The sequence below is a fragment of the Pollachius pollachius genome, assembly GCF_949987615.1.
Source record: "Pollachius pollachius genome assembly, chromosome: 6".
Lineage (NCBI taxonomy): Eukaryota > Metazoa > Chordata > Actinopteri > Gadiformes > Gadidae > Pollachius > Pollachius pollachius.
In genome coordinates, this window is record NC_136939.1 from 7,073,235 (window position 1) to 7,088,234 (window position 15,000).

General features: G+C 46.8%; 1 protein-coding gene across 1 annotated transcript in view; it reads left to right on the forward strand.

Annotated features, from left to right (window-relative positions):
- The window catches only part of bsna (bassoon presynaptic cytomatrix protein a), a gene marked incomplete at its 3' end in the record, with an annotated part of 60,257 nt that overhangs the window by 12,495 nt on the left and 32,762 nt on the right, over positions 1-15,000 (forward strand). The window contains exons 2-3 of the mRNA XM_079738728.1: positions 6,245-7,678; positions 7,892-8,344. Of these exons, the coding sequence (XP_079594854.1) occupies positions 6,245-7,678; positions 7,892-8,344 (1,887 nt within the window). The remainder of the gene's footprint in view (positions 1-6,244; positions 7,679-7,891; positions 8,345-15,000) is intronic.

A 15,000-nucleotide genomic window follows, 5' to 3' on the forward strand; every position in this document is an offset into this window, starting at 1 on the left:
ATATCTCCACACACGCATGCACACACAGACAAAACACAAAACCGACGATATAAAAAAGTAAAATGTAACTACTAACTTAACTATTACTTGATGCTCAACTGACTTCACTGCATATATTTCTCTCTCTCTCTCTCTCCCTCTCTCCCTCCCACTCTCTCTCTTTCTCTCTCTCTCCCTCTCTCCCTCCCTCTCTCTCCCTCTCTCTCTCTCTCTTTCTCTCTCTCTCTCTCCCTCTCTCTCCCTCTCTCTCTCTCTCCCTCCTTCTCTCTCCCCCTCTCTTTGCCTCTCTCGCTCGCGCTCTCCTGCACACATGCACAGCTGCAAGTCAGCACAGCTGCAAACGGTGGTTCAAGAGCAGGGATTTTCTAATGAGCTGCTTTAAATGATTAATATCTTCGGCTGGAACTCTGTATGAGGGCCCATAGACGTACAGAAAAACAGACCGACAGACAGACAGACACAGAGACAGAACGATGGAGAGATGAGAAGAGGGAGGAACAAGAGGACAGAGCAGACAGATTGAGACTGGCTTTCAGACAAACCGGGCATATAGATGGATAGTTAGTGCGAGTGTGCCGTTAGCACAAACAGAAAGTGACAGCATAAACATAATTTGTCAAACAGTGTATTTAAAGGTGCAGTATAGTGCAAGTGATGGGATTCCTTGATTGATTTATCAATTGTTTTTAGTTATTTAGTCTGTAGAACCACAGGTCTTGGCTTGCAAGTAAGATAGAGTATGTGATCAAAAAAAATATGTTGCTCCGTTCTGGGAAATTCTTATTTTTCATGGAATTATATAATACACAAATAAAATATACTTATGAATATCTTATTTCACTTCTGCCAAGTCTGTTCCACTAGATGCCACTCAATTCAAACCCTGCTGCTTTAAATGCGCTGCAGGCGATGTTCTGCTTATTTCCTGTCTATTTTGCAGTACGTGCTCCCCTTCCTCCTCCCAATATCACCATAAATGCAGGTCTTGCATGACTCCTCTCTCTCTTTCATGCCATCTTTTTTCCTTGTACTTTACTTCAGCCGATGTCCCCTTGTTTTGTTGCGTAAGCCATTCCTGGCAGTGCTTAAATCATTAGCTTCATCTGTTCCGCCATTGTTAGTCAACGCTGAATTCCTACTGCGAGTACTCTCTCCTGATTGGATAAAGTGGGAACGGGATATCTTTTTTTTTGTTGACTGCAGAGTGGACGGTCTGGCAGACCATTCTGACTGGCCAAATACTCATGGTTTGCTGTCGCATTATAGGGATATTTAACACTTATTCTAACAAATAAATAGTGCCTTAACCATGGAGAACCATCCCAGAGAAATCAATAATACAGCCTGAAACACATTGACATCAATATCTATCCATTGGGGATGTATAAAGCACCACAGGTCCTATTCTTCTGCAACGTGTAATATTGTTCTTTATCAATATTTGCAATTTTTCACTGGCTGTCCCTTCAGGCTTCCCACGATCTGCTCCAGTGTGCTATTTCCCTACGTTACCCAGAATGCGTTTCGTTAACCCCTCCTAATATCAGGAGAGAACATTCGTGTAAATTGTACATTTATAAATTTAATAAATGAATCATCGTTTTTCGGTGCTAGATTTTGATCCTAAAGGCCGGGGGGGGGGCTACAGAGTTGGAGCCAATACTTTAGTAAAAAACTCGGTATGAAGCTCTGGCTGAGAATAGAATGTTTAAACCTAGATGCATCGGCCAGATCTGTGCAGCCAGCTGCCCAGATTGCAGCCAGAGTTGAGGTGCATTCAGTGTTAACGAAGCTGCTGGCCCGGCAAAAATGTGCGCATCCGCTCACTAAATGACTGATTTCTCAACATAGAAGCATTGCAAAATGTAATAAGAAGTGATTCTGACACAGGACCCCTGGACGTTGTCAAATGGGAATTTGACTAATATCTGAAGCTGATGAGTGATTCTACAGAGACACACTCTCCTGTCAAACCCTGGTGTAAATATTGCAGCAATGTCTCGGTTTGATGACCGAGCAAAGTGAAATACTACACAAAACGGCAAAACAGGACCTGGGATGAGTACATCGTTGTTTAATTACGATGACAAAGCGTTTAAGGCTATATTATTCATTGAACAGTGTACTGACTCAAGGAGCCAAACAGCCTCAGTTCATTGAAAGGGGCGGTTAAGCAGATGGATATGGAGTAGTGGGTGTATTCTAACTGCTTCACTTCACCACATGTTCCCCGGTAATATCACAGCATGGAAATAATAGGATGTCAGATGGATTTATCCTTTGAATTCAAGAAGAGTTTTTAATGAAATCCGGCGAATACACTTCAATCTCTGAAGAGTTTGCCCTGTATTTGGTGTCAGCCTCACAATACATCAGATCAAGAACATTTTTGTTAGTGACATGGTTATTGAATCCGACACCTGTCAAACCTGGATGTCTGCCTGTCCATTCCCTCTCAATTCAGAGTTTATATTGATCTAGGATGGGTGGATAACACACACACATAGACACACACACAGACACACACACACACACACACACACACACACACACACACACACACACACACACACACACACACACACAGACACACACACACACTCACACAAACACAAAGACATACACACACACTCAGAAACAGATCAGGTGAGTGAATTGGATCAAAGTGCTGAGGTAGATTTTGATTAAGGACCATCAATTATGGGTTATTGATCGCAGTCAAAATCACTGACCAGCGGTGAGGCCAAAAACTAGAGACAGAGTGAAAGTGTTTGCGTGCTGCAGTATGTGTGGTACACTCTTTAGGTAGCGCTATGGCGAAAGCTGCCTTTGCTATGTATATTTATGAGACGTGATAGGATTTATGACGCATCATTTCAAGCTGGAACTGCTAAATGACTTCAGCAGACACGGAGAATGGATGGCACGTAGAAGGCCTTACAGATTTTTACTCAATTTCATTACAATGTAATAAAATTGTTGTGTATCCACACCCATATGCTTGGGAAAAGGCTACTTGGTGTATTCATTTGAAGTGAGCTTGGGATGAAATAAGGCCAGTTAAATAGGCTTATTATTTATAAACTATATCAAATTAGGCAAATGCACCTCCTATAAATGCCTTTTCATGCGAATGAAATTATGAAACAGTCTTGTTAGTGTTCTCATTCACTTCCTGGGTACGCATGAAAAATAAATACAGGATTATACTCCATTTACAGGGTAATCAAAAGCCACATCCGCCATGAGCATTTGCCACTTTTAAGCAGAAGTTAGTTTGACTAATATTAGTATAATCAAAAAGTGGTTTATTTTTTTATGTTAATACACATATTAACATAAAAAAATACACATACATATTAGTACATCACCACAAGCCTTACTTGAGTGGTTCTAGAGATACGAATTGACTCATGTTGTTTCAAAAGCAAGAAAGTTATGCATGTTCTTGTAGACAACAAGAATATGCCTAGCTTTATTGCTTTTAGATGATGTAACCCCAATAAATTTGTTGGTTTCTTCTTCTCTGGATTATATCAGAAGCGGAAGTTGGCAAGTTGGAAAAATAATCATTCTGCTGACAAAGACCTTTTAGTTTTTCTAGCCAAGATAAATATGGGACTGTGTTCAGACAGATGGTGTGTTTCTAGCAGGCAGAAGATTTGCATCTATTCATTTCACTAACGTATCTAACCTATGGGCATGCGAGCGAGTTGCTGTGAAAGACCAATGAACAATGTTGGTGGAGAAATGTGCTGAACGAGAAGATCATGTGCTCTGTATTCTAAAAGAAGAAAATCGCCTAATTATAGACAGCCTCGCTCCTCTTTTCCCCTCTTCCTCTTACACTCCTTGCTTGTCCACACCTCTCTCTTTTATCCCCAATCCAGCTTGCTTTGGCCAATCTCTCTCTCTCTCTCTCTCTCTCTCTCTCTCTCTCACTCTCTCTCTCTCTCTCTCTCTCTCTCTCTCTCTCACTCTCTCTCTCTCTCTCTCTCTCTCTCTCTCGCTCACTCTCTCTCACTCTCTCTCTCTCTCTCTCTCTCTCTCTCTCTCTCTATCTCACTCTTTCACTCTCTCTCTCTCTCTGTCTCTCGTCCCCCTCCACTATATTTATCAGCAGTAATTATGGTAAAAGTGGAGCGGAGCTGTGTGAGATCAGAGAGAGAGAGAGAGAGAGGAAAGAGACAGGGGAGGGCGAGAGAATGAGACGGGGGGGGGGGGGGGGGTAGGGAGAGAGAGAGAGGGAGAGAGAGAAAGACAAATATGTATTTATACAATGAAGCAGATAAGATAAGAAAAATTAATTAAAAGTGCAAAAGGATAAAACGAGAGAAATGGTGGGAGGACGAAAAGGAGGAGTACAAAGGGAATCTTCCAGTGATAAGAGAGAGAGTTGGACTGCGCGTGAGAGAGAGGGAGAGAGAGCGAGGGAGAGGGAGAGAGACGAAGAGAGGGAAGGATGTGGACAGAGAGAGGAAGAGGACGAGGGGTGTAGAGCAGAGATGGAGGGAGCCAGAGAAAGATAGATGATTGCTACAGGAGCTGACTAAACAGAATGCAGCATCAGTAATTCTGTCAAGCTTGATATACGCCAGACAGCAGAGCAGTTTCGGACGGCAGCGGGCAGGATCTGTTCAAGCTAAGGAGACCGGACTGATATAACGCATTCGTTTTTACAGCCTTTTTCTTCCGCGGCCATGGGCATTTTGTACGGTTTGGGGTTATTTTAAAAGAGACCATCGTTCCATCTTGTTTTGGGGTTATTTTAAAAGGACATGTCGTTCCTTCCTGCTGGGGGTTATTTCACAGGGACTATCTTTCCATCCTGTTTGTGGTTCTCTTAATGTCGTTCCCTGTGGTTGGTGGTTCTTTCAGAGGAAGTGTCGTTCCACCTTGTTCGTGGATGTTCTAAAGGGACTATCTTTCCATCCTGTTGGTGGTTATTTTAAAGGGACATTCTCGTTCGGCATCGGTGATGGAGGTTTCCGCCGGGTTGAAGCATTGCATTCTGGGAAAAGGGGACGGGCGTGGTGGAAATTGGAACGACTGCTGGTTGGCTGCTCTGACAGTTGTTTGTGCTCGCTGTCAGACGTCTCTAATGTGAATGCTGGACGTGTGTAGACTGCGTGACGTGACGCGTCCCCGGGACAAACAGGACCGTAGGACTGCCTGAGCAGAATGTTGAGCAGCGGGACACGATTAGAGCAAACACGCACACGGTATGTCCCACATCAGAGAGATAGAGAGAGAGAGAGAGAGAGGTATGTCCCATATCAGAGAGAGAGAGAGAGAGAGAGAGAGAGCGAAAGAGAGAGAGATATGTCCTACATCAGAGAGAGAGAGAGGGAGGTATGTCCTCCATCATAGAGTGAGAAAGAGAGAGAGAGAGAGAGAGAGAGAGAGAGAGAGAGTTGTATGCCCTTCCTCAGAGATGAGGGAGATGGAGAGAGACAGAGAGAGAGAGAGCGAGAAGGAGAGAAGGAGAGAGAAGGGATGGAGTGGATGAAGGGGGGAAAGAAAGCCTGGAGGAGAGGGGATGAGGAGTGTGCGTAACTTTAAGATGGTGTGTGTGTGTGTTTTAATGTTCTTGTTGAAGTGCTTTTATGTGTGTATTTTGTATCAAGAAGCATGCCTTTTACAGGGCTGTGGTGTAAAATGGGAATGAACCCATTGGTCTCTTTGCACCTATTTCCCTCTCTCTATCTCTTTCCCCCTCTCCCCCCCTCTCTCTATTACTTTGGCTAATTAAACTTTTTTCTCTCGTCATCGTCTGCTTCAAATTGAAAAAGAAATTACTTTCCATAACCATTGCCAGGCATCCTCTCAACTCTGTCGCACTTGTGACTCATGATAGAAGGAATACTTTACATTCCATTACATTTATAATACATTTATGGCATTTAGCAGACACTTTTTTTTTCCAAAGCGACTTACAATAAGTACATTTGTCAGAAACGATCTCTCTGGAGAGGTTTGAACCATCGGTTCAGAAAGCTAGGTTTGAATGACCTCCATCTGCTAGCATACTGAACACACAAAAACATATGCTCACACACGCTCACACGCAAGCAGACATTCACCCTACCTCTGATTATTTTTTCACCCATCAACCATCATTGAAAAAAATGTATATTGTCAATTATACTTGCCTTCCATTGCCCTGCATGCTTTTGACAACAATGAGAAAAAAACAATTAAACCTTTTTTTCCCCCTTTCCCCTCTCCGTCTCTCTCTCTCTAGGTCCAAGAGTGGTTGTGTTTGAACTGTCAAATGCAAAGGGCTCTGGGTATTGACATGACCACACCGCGCTCCAAGAGCCAGCAGCAGATCCACTCTCCCTCCCACCAGGCCAAACCCATCGCCCAGGCTCAGCCGCTACAGCCGGCCGCACAGAGCAAGGCCCCGGCACAGAGTCAGCCCCCACATCAGCCGCCGGTGTCTCACCCGTACGGCCAGGCACAGCCCTACTCCCAGCCCTACTCCCAGACCCCGTCTCCCCATCAGGCCCAGCCCTACGCCCAGGCCCAGTCTCAGCATCACTCCCAGCCCTATTCCCAATCCCAGCCCTACTCCCAGGCCTTATCCCAGCCCCACTCCCAGGGTCAATCTCAGCATCAGCCCCAGCCCTACTCCCAATCCCAGGGTCAAACCCAGCCATACTCTCAATCCCAGCCCCATTTCCAGGGCCAATCCCAGCCCCACTTCCAGGGCCAATCCCAGCCCTACCAACAGGCCCAAACCCAGCCCTACTCCCAGGCCCAATCGCAGCCATACTCCCAGGGCCAAAACCAGCCCTACACCCAGGGCCAAAACCAGCCCTACACCCAGGGCCAAAACCAGTCCTACACCCAGGGCCAAAACCAGCCCTACACCCAGGGCCACTCCCAGCCCTACACCCAGGGCCAAAACCAGCCCTACACCCAGGGCCACTCCCAGCCCTACTCCCAGGGCCAATCTCAACCCTACTCCCAGGGCCAATCCCAGCCCTACTCCCAGGCCCAATCCCAGCCCTACCCTCAATCCCAGCCTCACTCCCAACCCTTCTCCCAGCCCCAGGCCCACCCCCAGACGTACCCTTCCTCTCAAGCAGGGCCTAAAGCCCAGCCTCAGGCCTCCCCAGGACTCCAGAGACACCAAGGGCCCCACGGCCCCCAGCCCCAGACAGGGCAGGCCCAGCAGGGGATGAGGTCTGACCCTTATTCCCAGAAAGTGACGGGAGTGCAAGGAAGTGTCGGGGGTCCTACCGGTGGACTCAACCAGCCGGGAGGTCCCCGGATCCCTCACCCAGGAGCGGTGCCACTCGTCGGGCTAGCCAAGGCCCCCTCCCAGCCCGACCTGGGTCGCGGCTCCCCGATGCACCAGCCCGGCGCCAGGTACCAGGAGCACACCAGGAGCGCTGGCTCCTCCCCGGCCCACCGGCCCCAGAGCCAGGCCCCTCCCCCCGCCCAGGATGGGCTGACCAAGCTGTTTGGCTTCGGGGCCTCTTTGCTGAACCAGGCGAGCACCCTGATCAACGTAGACCCTCTGCCCGCCGCCTCCACCCAGCCTAGCCCCGCCCGGGGCAAGGTGGTGTTCAGCAACGCAGCGTCAGAGAACCGGCAGCATGGGCCCCCCGGGGCCAAGCCAGCCAACGTGGGGGGCCCCCACGCACCGACCGGTCAGACGGGGGGTCCCGTAATGGGTGGACCTCATGCACCGACTGGTCAGATGGGGGGTCCCGTAATGGGTGGACCTCATGCACCGACTGGTCAGATGGGGGGTCCCGTAATGGGGGGTCCTCATGCACCGACTGGTCAGATAAGGGGTCCCCAGACGGGTGGTCCTCACGCACCAACCAGTCAGATGGGGGGTCCCGTAATGAGCGGCCCCCACGCGCCGACCGGTCAGATGGGGGGTCCCGTAATGGGGGGTCCACACGCGCCAATGCAGGCCGGAGCCCCCCATGGCCCCAGTCAGATGGGGGGTATGCATGGCCCCGGTCAGATGGGCGGTCCCATCATGGGCGGTCCTCACGCACCAAGCCAGAAGCTCCAACAGCAGCCAAAGCAGCAGCAGTCTCTGCATCCTCAACAAGAGAGCCATCAACAGCTGCCGGCGCATCTTCAGAAAGGGAGCCAGCAGAAGCTGCCGGCGCACCAACAGAAAGGGCCCCAGCAGCAGGTGCCTGCGGCCGTTCCAGTGGCCCCGGCGGAGCCCCAGAAGGCCAGGGTGAACTGCCCGCTGTGTAAGACAGAGCTGAACATCGGGAGCGCAGACCCGCCCAACTACAACTCCTGCACCCAGTGTCACAGCCAAGTGTGCAACCTGTGTGGCTTCAACCCCACCCCCCACCTGGTGGAGGTAAGGCATCGCCATTACACGTCTGTGCAGGAATATGAACGTATGACCTGTGACATGGGCTGGGTGCACGGAGAGGCTCGCATACACGTACACACAGGGAGACTCACACACACGCACACAATGAGACCAACACACATGCACACAGGGAGACTCACACACATGCACACAATGAGACCAACACACATACACACAGGGAGACTCACACACATACACACAGGGAGACTCACACACATACAGACGGAGACCTATACACATACACACACAGAGACTCACACACATGCACACACGGAGACTCATACACTCATACAGATTGCCATTTAGTGTAATTTACTAAAACTTGTCTTAAAATCTGCTCAAAAGATAGATTGATAGAAAGAGATCACTAATCGCAGGCACACACACACACACACACACACACACACACACACACACACACACACTTGTTTATTCATGTGCATGTGTGTGTGTGTGTGTGTGTGTGTGTATTGGCCAGAGCAAGGCTTTGGTTTAATGATAACTATTAAGAACATTTGAAGGCTGATTAACATCTCGCTAGAGTGATGGCTGTGAACATGAATAATGGGCAACTCTAGTCTAATTCATGTAATTTGAGTCTGTAAACGCAGGTGTGTGTGTGTGGGTGTGTGTGTATGTGTGTGTGTCTGTGTGTTTGAGTGTGTGTGCGGTAATTTAGCTTTGTTTCTCTGTCATGATCAGCATGCAGTGAGCATCATTTCGAAGCAAAGCTTCTACAGTAGATACAGTTAGGTGAACAATATTCTGGGGACAAGTGTCGTGAATAAGCTTTAGCTAAAAACACTTTGATGCATACATCAGATGGCTGTTTCACTCTTATCTATGTTTTTGTATCTGTCCCGATTCAAATAAAACCTATATAAATAAATATGTATTCATCGCTATTGATAGTCTATGTGTAGATCTTTAAGCTTGTTTTTTATTTAGTAGGCTCTCGTTTTCTCCCTTATTGTTCTCCCTGTTTTCTGTATGTGTGTGTTTTCATAGCGTGTGTATGTGTGGCAGCCTGTGTGTCTATTCATATATCTTTGGGGTAACAAGCAGAAAATGAGCAATAGCAATGAGTCATGAATAGTCATGAAGAGTCACAAATAATGAATATTCATGCTGGAAGAACATCTCTCCTCTATGATGAGTAGGTTGAAATTCAGAAAGTATTTTCTATGCATGATCCACTAAAAACTACTTAGGAGATAAAACCAAAAACCCATTAAAAAATATTTGAGGATGACAAAATGTGTCAAAATAGAAGCATAAGAAGTTGTAGGTTATGTTGTTGTCACTATTCCGATTAAAATGGACACCAGGACACGTCACCAAGAGGTGCGTTTGTCAGGCTTAATTGCCCACACAATAAACAGTTTTAATAGATTGCTGAGAAGAAGCTAACATTTATTTACATGTCTCCATTTAACCGCGTGAAACTGAGGTGGAGCCATTATGTAATGCGGCGCGGCAATCAACACAAACAAGATGCAGCTGTGTCGCTTCAGACTGCTCCAGAGAAAGAAGGCATTAAAAATGCCTGGGAACTAGACGAACCTGCAGGGAGCTCATGTTTTATTTGCTCTGGCAGATCTGTCTGGCTTCCGACAGATTTCCAGTAGACCTGGCCTGGGTCGGGCCAATCACAGCTGTTTATCTAACATGGGGCGGGTTTAACACGACGACTGTAGGAGAAGAGCCGGTGCTGTGGGGGAATTTTTCATAAACAACCAGGATGGCCGCCGCTGACGTGCCAGCCGTTTCCTTGCTCTGATTGGCTGGAGGTCCAATTTGTCCAGAGCCCCTTTGAAATCAAAAATAGGCTGAGAAATTCCGGAATAAAATGCATTTGGGAATATCTAAACAAATCTGTTAAGATAGAGATGCTATGGTCATGGAACAGCAATTAAAAGGAGCTGTAGGTACGATTTGTAAAAAAAAATGACACCGCCATCTAGACAGCTGAGAGATTATTGCGCGACATGGTTTGTGAAAATATCTGATCTGGTTCACCATGTGACTGCCTCTCTATGAGACTAGGTTTGACAGAGTCTTGCTTGTGTCTGCCTTTTTTCTGCTCTCTCTCTCTCGCTCTCTCTCTCTCTTAAGCAAAGGAAAGAGAGTATAGTGTGAGTCATGTCTCTCTCTTTAGGGGGAATTCAGAAATAGAGGAGGAGAAGTGGTAGGAGCGACAGAATTCCTAATGGGTTTTCATGCACTTCAGGACAGCTTGGTCTGGTTAATAATACAACAGTCTTCCATGTTCCTCTATACTCTCTCCTCTCCTCTCCTCCCTTCATTTCTCCTCTCCTCCCCACTCCTCCCCTCTCCTCTCTTCTCCCCTCCTCTTTTCTCCTCCCCTCTCTCATCTCCTCCCTTCTCTCCTCTCTTCTCCCCTCCTCTCTTCTCCTCCCCTCTACTCCCATCTCCTCTCCTCTGCTTTCCCCCCCTCTTCTTTCTACCCCTCCCCTCTCCTTCCCTCTGATATGTTGATTGATCCAGGAGAGGCTGATGCGGTTTAGCTGAAGGCGGTACATGATTTCGCTGATTGCCAATCAGTGAAATAGTCTTTACGTATAGAGACGTGGATCCCCCTGTACTCATTTGAAGGTTATTAGGCCCATACTCTATCACTAGATGTATGGTTCATCTCAGTCTTCCTGGTGTGCCCCTGACGCCCTTTCCTTTGGTCGAATATAGAACTTAAAAAGCCTTGCCGTTGAGGTTGAAAACTTTCTGAAGTGCAAGCTCAAGTTTTTTTTTCGTTTTTCTCTTTTCCAGTGCTGTTTATAGCTGCCATCATGTGCAGCATGTTTCCTTTTTTTTCACCCTGCTGACGTTGAATAATTTGGTGTGCTCGGCTGGTCTGGCCACGGAGGGCTCACAGGGGTGGGGCTCTGAAGAGATAGGTGACCTTAATTTGGTACCGACTTGCACACCAGTGTCGCCTCAAATTAAATTAATAAATAAGAAAGTATTTAGTTAACTTTCCTTCCGACAGCTACTTCCTCCGTCTGTGACAGGGTTGGCTTTGCTGGATCAGCACTGCAAACAAAAGCGTTTCAAAGATGACTGATCATAAATTAAAGACTCCATCTGCTTGACTGTGTGTGTGTGTGTGTGTGTGTGTGTGTGTGTGTGGGGGGGTGTAGGTGTGTGTATGTGTGTGTGTCAGTGTGCAAAGCATCCTTAGAAAGACATGGTTTGTTTGCCTTAGCTCACTTAATATAACTCCCTTTCGCTCTCTCTCTTGCTCTATCGCTCTGTCTCTGTCTGTCTCGAGCACTCTCTAGCTGTCACACTCTCGCTCTCACTAGGGCGCTCTCTCTCTCTCTCTCTCTCTCTCTCTCTCTCTCTCTCTCTCTCTGTTTCTCTCTCTCTCCCTCTCTTTCTCTCTCTCTCTCTCTCTCTCTCTCTCTCTCTCTCTCTCTCCCTCTCTCTCTCTGTTTCTCTGTTTCTCTGTCTCAGTCATCCATCACAGTGAACATGCATGTGTTTGTGTGTGTGTGTTTGTATGGATTTTGTTGTGTTTTAAATGCATGCGTGGGTCTCTGTGTGCACTTGGGTGAGAGAGTGTGTACTTGTGAGTGATGTTGTGTTTGTGTGAGAGAGATAGGAATGGAGAGCGTGTGTGTTTATCACTCTAAGCCTGCTGTCAGTAATAGTAGTAGTGCTGTTATTTTACATAGCAGTGATTTCTCCCCCGGGAAATACCAAGAGGTACCAGGGGGCCAGCCATTATCCGGGGGCGGTGGGGGGGATACAGTGTCTGTGTGTCTGTGTCTGTGTGTCTGTGTGTGTTATCGATCATTTACATTGTGTATTCTGAGTGAGTGTCAGACAGTTTATGGACGTCGTGTCCTACGGTCTTCTGTACCGTGTGAGCTCTGAGTGGATCAGAGAAACGGGAAGAGCTCCCGGTGTACGGCAGAACCTTCCACACGACCCGTCGTCCAGGACGTTTTGAGGATCTCGAGGATCTAGCAATCACAAAGATGACATACGATCTATGATGGAATGAAATGGAAGGTAGAAAGGGGGGCAAATGAACGACGACAACCTGCCGATTTGGCTAACCAGAAGGGGATAAGTGGTGCAGCTGTAATGACTCATTAGAGAAGCGAGATGGAAAGAGTGTGTTTGTGTGTGTGTGTGTACCTGTGTGTGTGTGTGTGTGTGTGTGTGTGTGTGTGTGTGTGTGTGTGTGTGCATATTATATCCCTGCATTTGTGGCTTTGGCTCCAGATCCACAGCTAGATAATGAACACTTTGACATATGGGCACCAGCGGGGGGGTCCATAATGGAGGGCGCTCCCACCTGAAGGTCTGGATCCCTAATGGCTGATTACTAGATAGGACCTCATCTACCCTACTGTGGAAAATGTCATGCCTATATAAATATAAATATATATCTGTGTGTATATATGTATATTTATATACATGGGGCCCAGGCTGGTGTTGAAGATGCTTTATGTCCATCGTGAGATTTAAATTTGAATGTCGGATGTTGGCTTGAATCCAACAATCATCAGCTCTCAACAATTTCTCCCTTTATTTGACAGATCTGGTTTTCTGTGTATTGTATACACCAGCTATTCCTCTACACCTTACGAATAGATTATATCATGGACACACTAGTGTATGCTCCAGTATTTATACAACCTGTTATGTTGATAATGACCTCAGTGGTCGCCGTGACGAATGCTGACAGCCCGTGCTGGCAGTTTGCTGTCATGTCCACACGCACACTCAACACACACACACACACACACACACACACACACACACACACACACACACACACACTCACACACATACACACACACACACACACACACACACACACACACACACACACACACACACACACACACACACACACACACACACACCGTGTCCTGTTGGGTACTGTGTCATCAATTTACCGTGTTCTGAAATGTTAACAGATTGGACTGAAAAGAGAGAGAGAGTGATGAGGAAAGAGAGGGAGAGAGAGAGAGAGAGAGAGAGAGAGAGAGAGAGAGGGAGAGAGAGAGAGATAGGGAGAGAGAGAGAAAGACAGAGAGCGAGAGAGAGCGCGAGAGAGAGCAAGTGATTTTAGACTGGTTGATGAACAAGCATGCTGCATGAAGCACACAATGAGAATAATGCAGATATATTATGTATGTATGTATGTATATGTATGGCATAATGCATGCACACAAACACACACACTACACATAAACATAACACTGCATGTGTTGTTGTTGCTGTTGTGTTTGACACTGTGGGAGACAGGAAGACTAGCTGTGATACGTACATTGTGCATTAACAGACATGCGTGTGTGTGTCTGTGTGTGTGCATCACTTTGCTTTCTAAGTGACAACTATAATAAATAATAGCCTCTGTCAAACAGAAATATGCAGAGGGAAAGAAAGTTATTGTATTCAGAGCATAGAGTGTCAGAGTGAGAGAGGGAGGGGGAGAGAGAGAGGGAGAGAGAGAGAGAGAGAGAGTGGGATACAGAGTGAGAGAGAGAGAGAGAGAGAGAGAGAGAGAGAGAGAGGAGAAGCTGATGCTAAAGAGTAGACGCGTTAAGGTTTGGACCTTTACAGAATGTATGCAGTGGAGAGAGCCAATGAGAACATTCCGAGGGAGGTAAAGACGCCATGTTGGCTGCTGAGGCATAGAGCCATCCTGTGGGCCCAAGCGGCTGTTATTCCAAACAAGCAACCTTGGGCATGAGCGGTCACATTGCACAGCATGTCCCAATGAGCCTGTCGTCCCCATATCTTATAGCTTCTAACTTTGTCCAGGATGGCCCTTCTCTTAGCTGATCTGTACTGGAAAACAATTCTGACTTTATTTACGCTATCTAGCGTGTCAATGTGTAACTTGTTTACATATCATCAGCCTATTGCAGAGCGAGAGAGTAATACGCTGGGCTATATTGTTAAGCTGAAGTGGTGGATTGAGGGAAAGGGGCTGGAGGACCATTATGTTTGAACAGTGAGGGAGAGGGAGATATATGGGATGGATTGTACTATTAGGTCAGAGTGGGTGAGGTGGATGTATCTGATGGATTGTACCATTATGTTGGAGCAGATGAGGGAAATGTATTGGATGGATGGTTCCATTATGTAAGAGAATTTGATGGAGATATATCGGGCGGATTGTACTATCTGCATTGTACCACCCTCATAAAGAAGTCTTCGACATTTAAGGACCAAGCATTCTTTCTATTATCAATGGCTGTCTTCACAGAAAATGTCCCTTCGTACTTCAGACATGCTGTGGCTCAGCAGCATGAGGCAAGGTTGGGCTCATCACACTGGGAATAGCTTGACACCGTCGTATATATCCGATAACCTTATGATTACCGCTTCTAAAGGCTGTTCCTGCCTTTGCTGCTACCGCCCCTAAGCTTAAGAATAGTCTGCCTTTTTATAAGAATAGAAGCAATAGAAGTCCGCTCCTTCCATGGACACTTTTAAATCCCGTCTGGAAACCAATTTTTTCTCCCCGGCGTCTGAATCAAACCGAGACTATTTTGATCATGCAATGGCTTTCATCTATTCCTCGTTTGACAGTCTGTCCTTTTCATTTCTGCAATAAATTGCCATTTAAATTGCTGTTTTAATTCCAATAGGCCGTT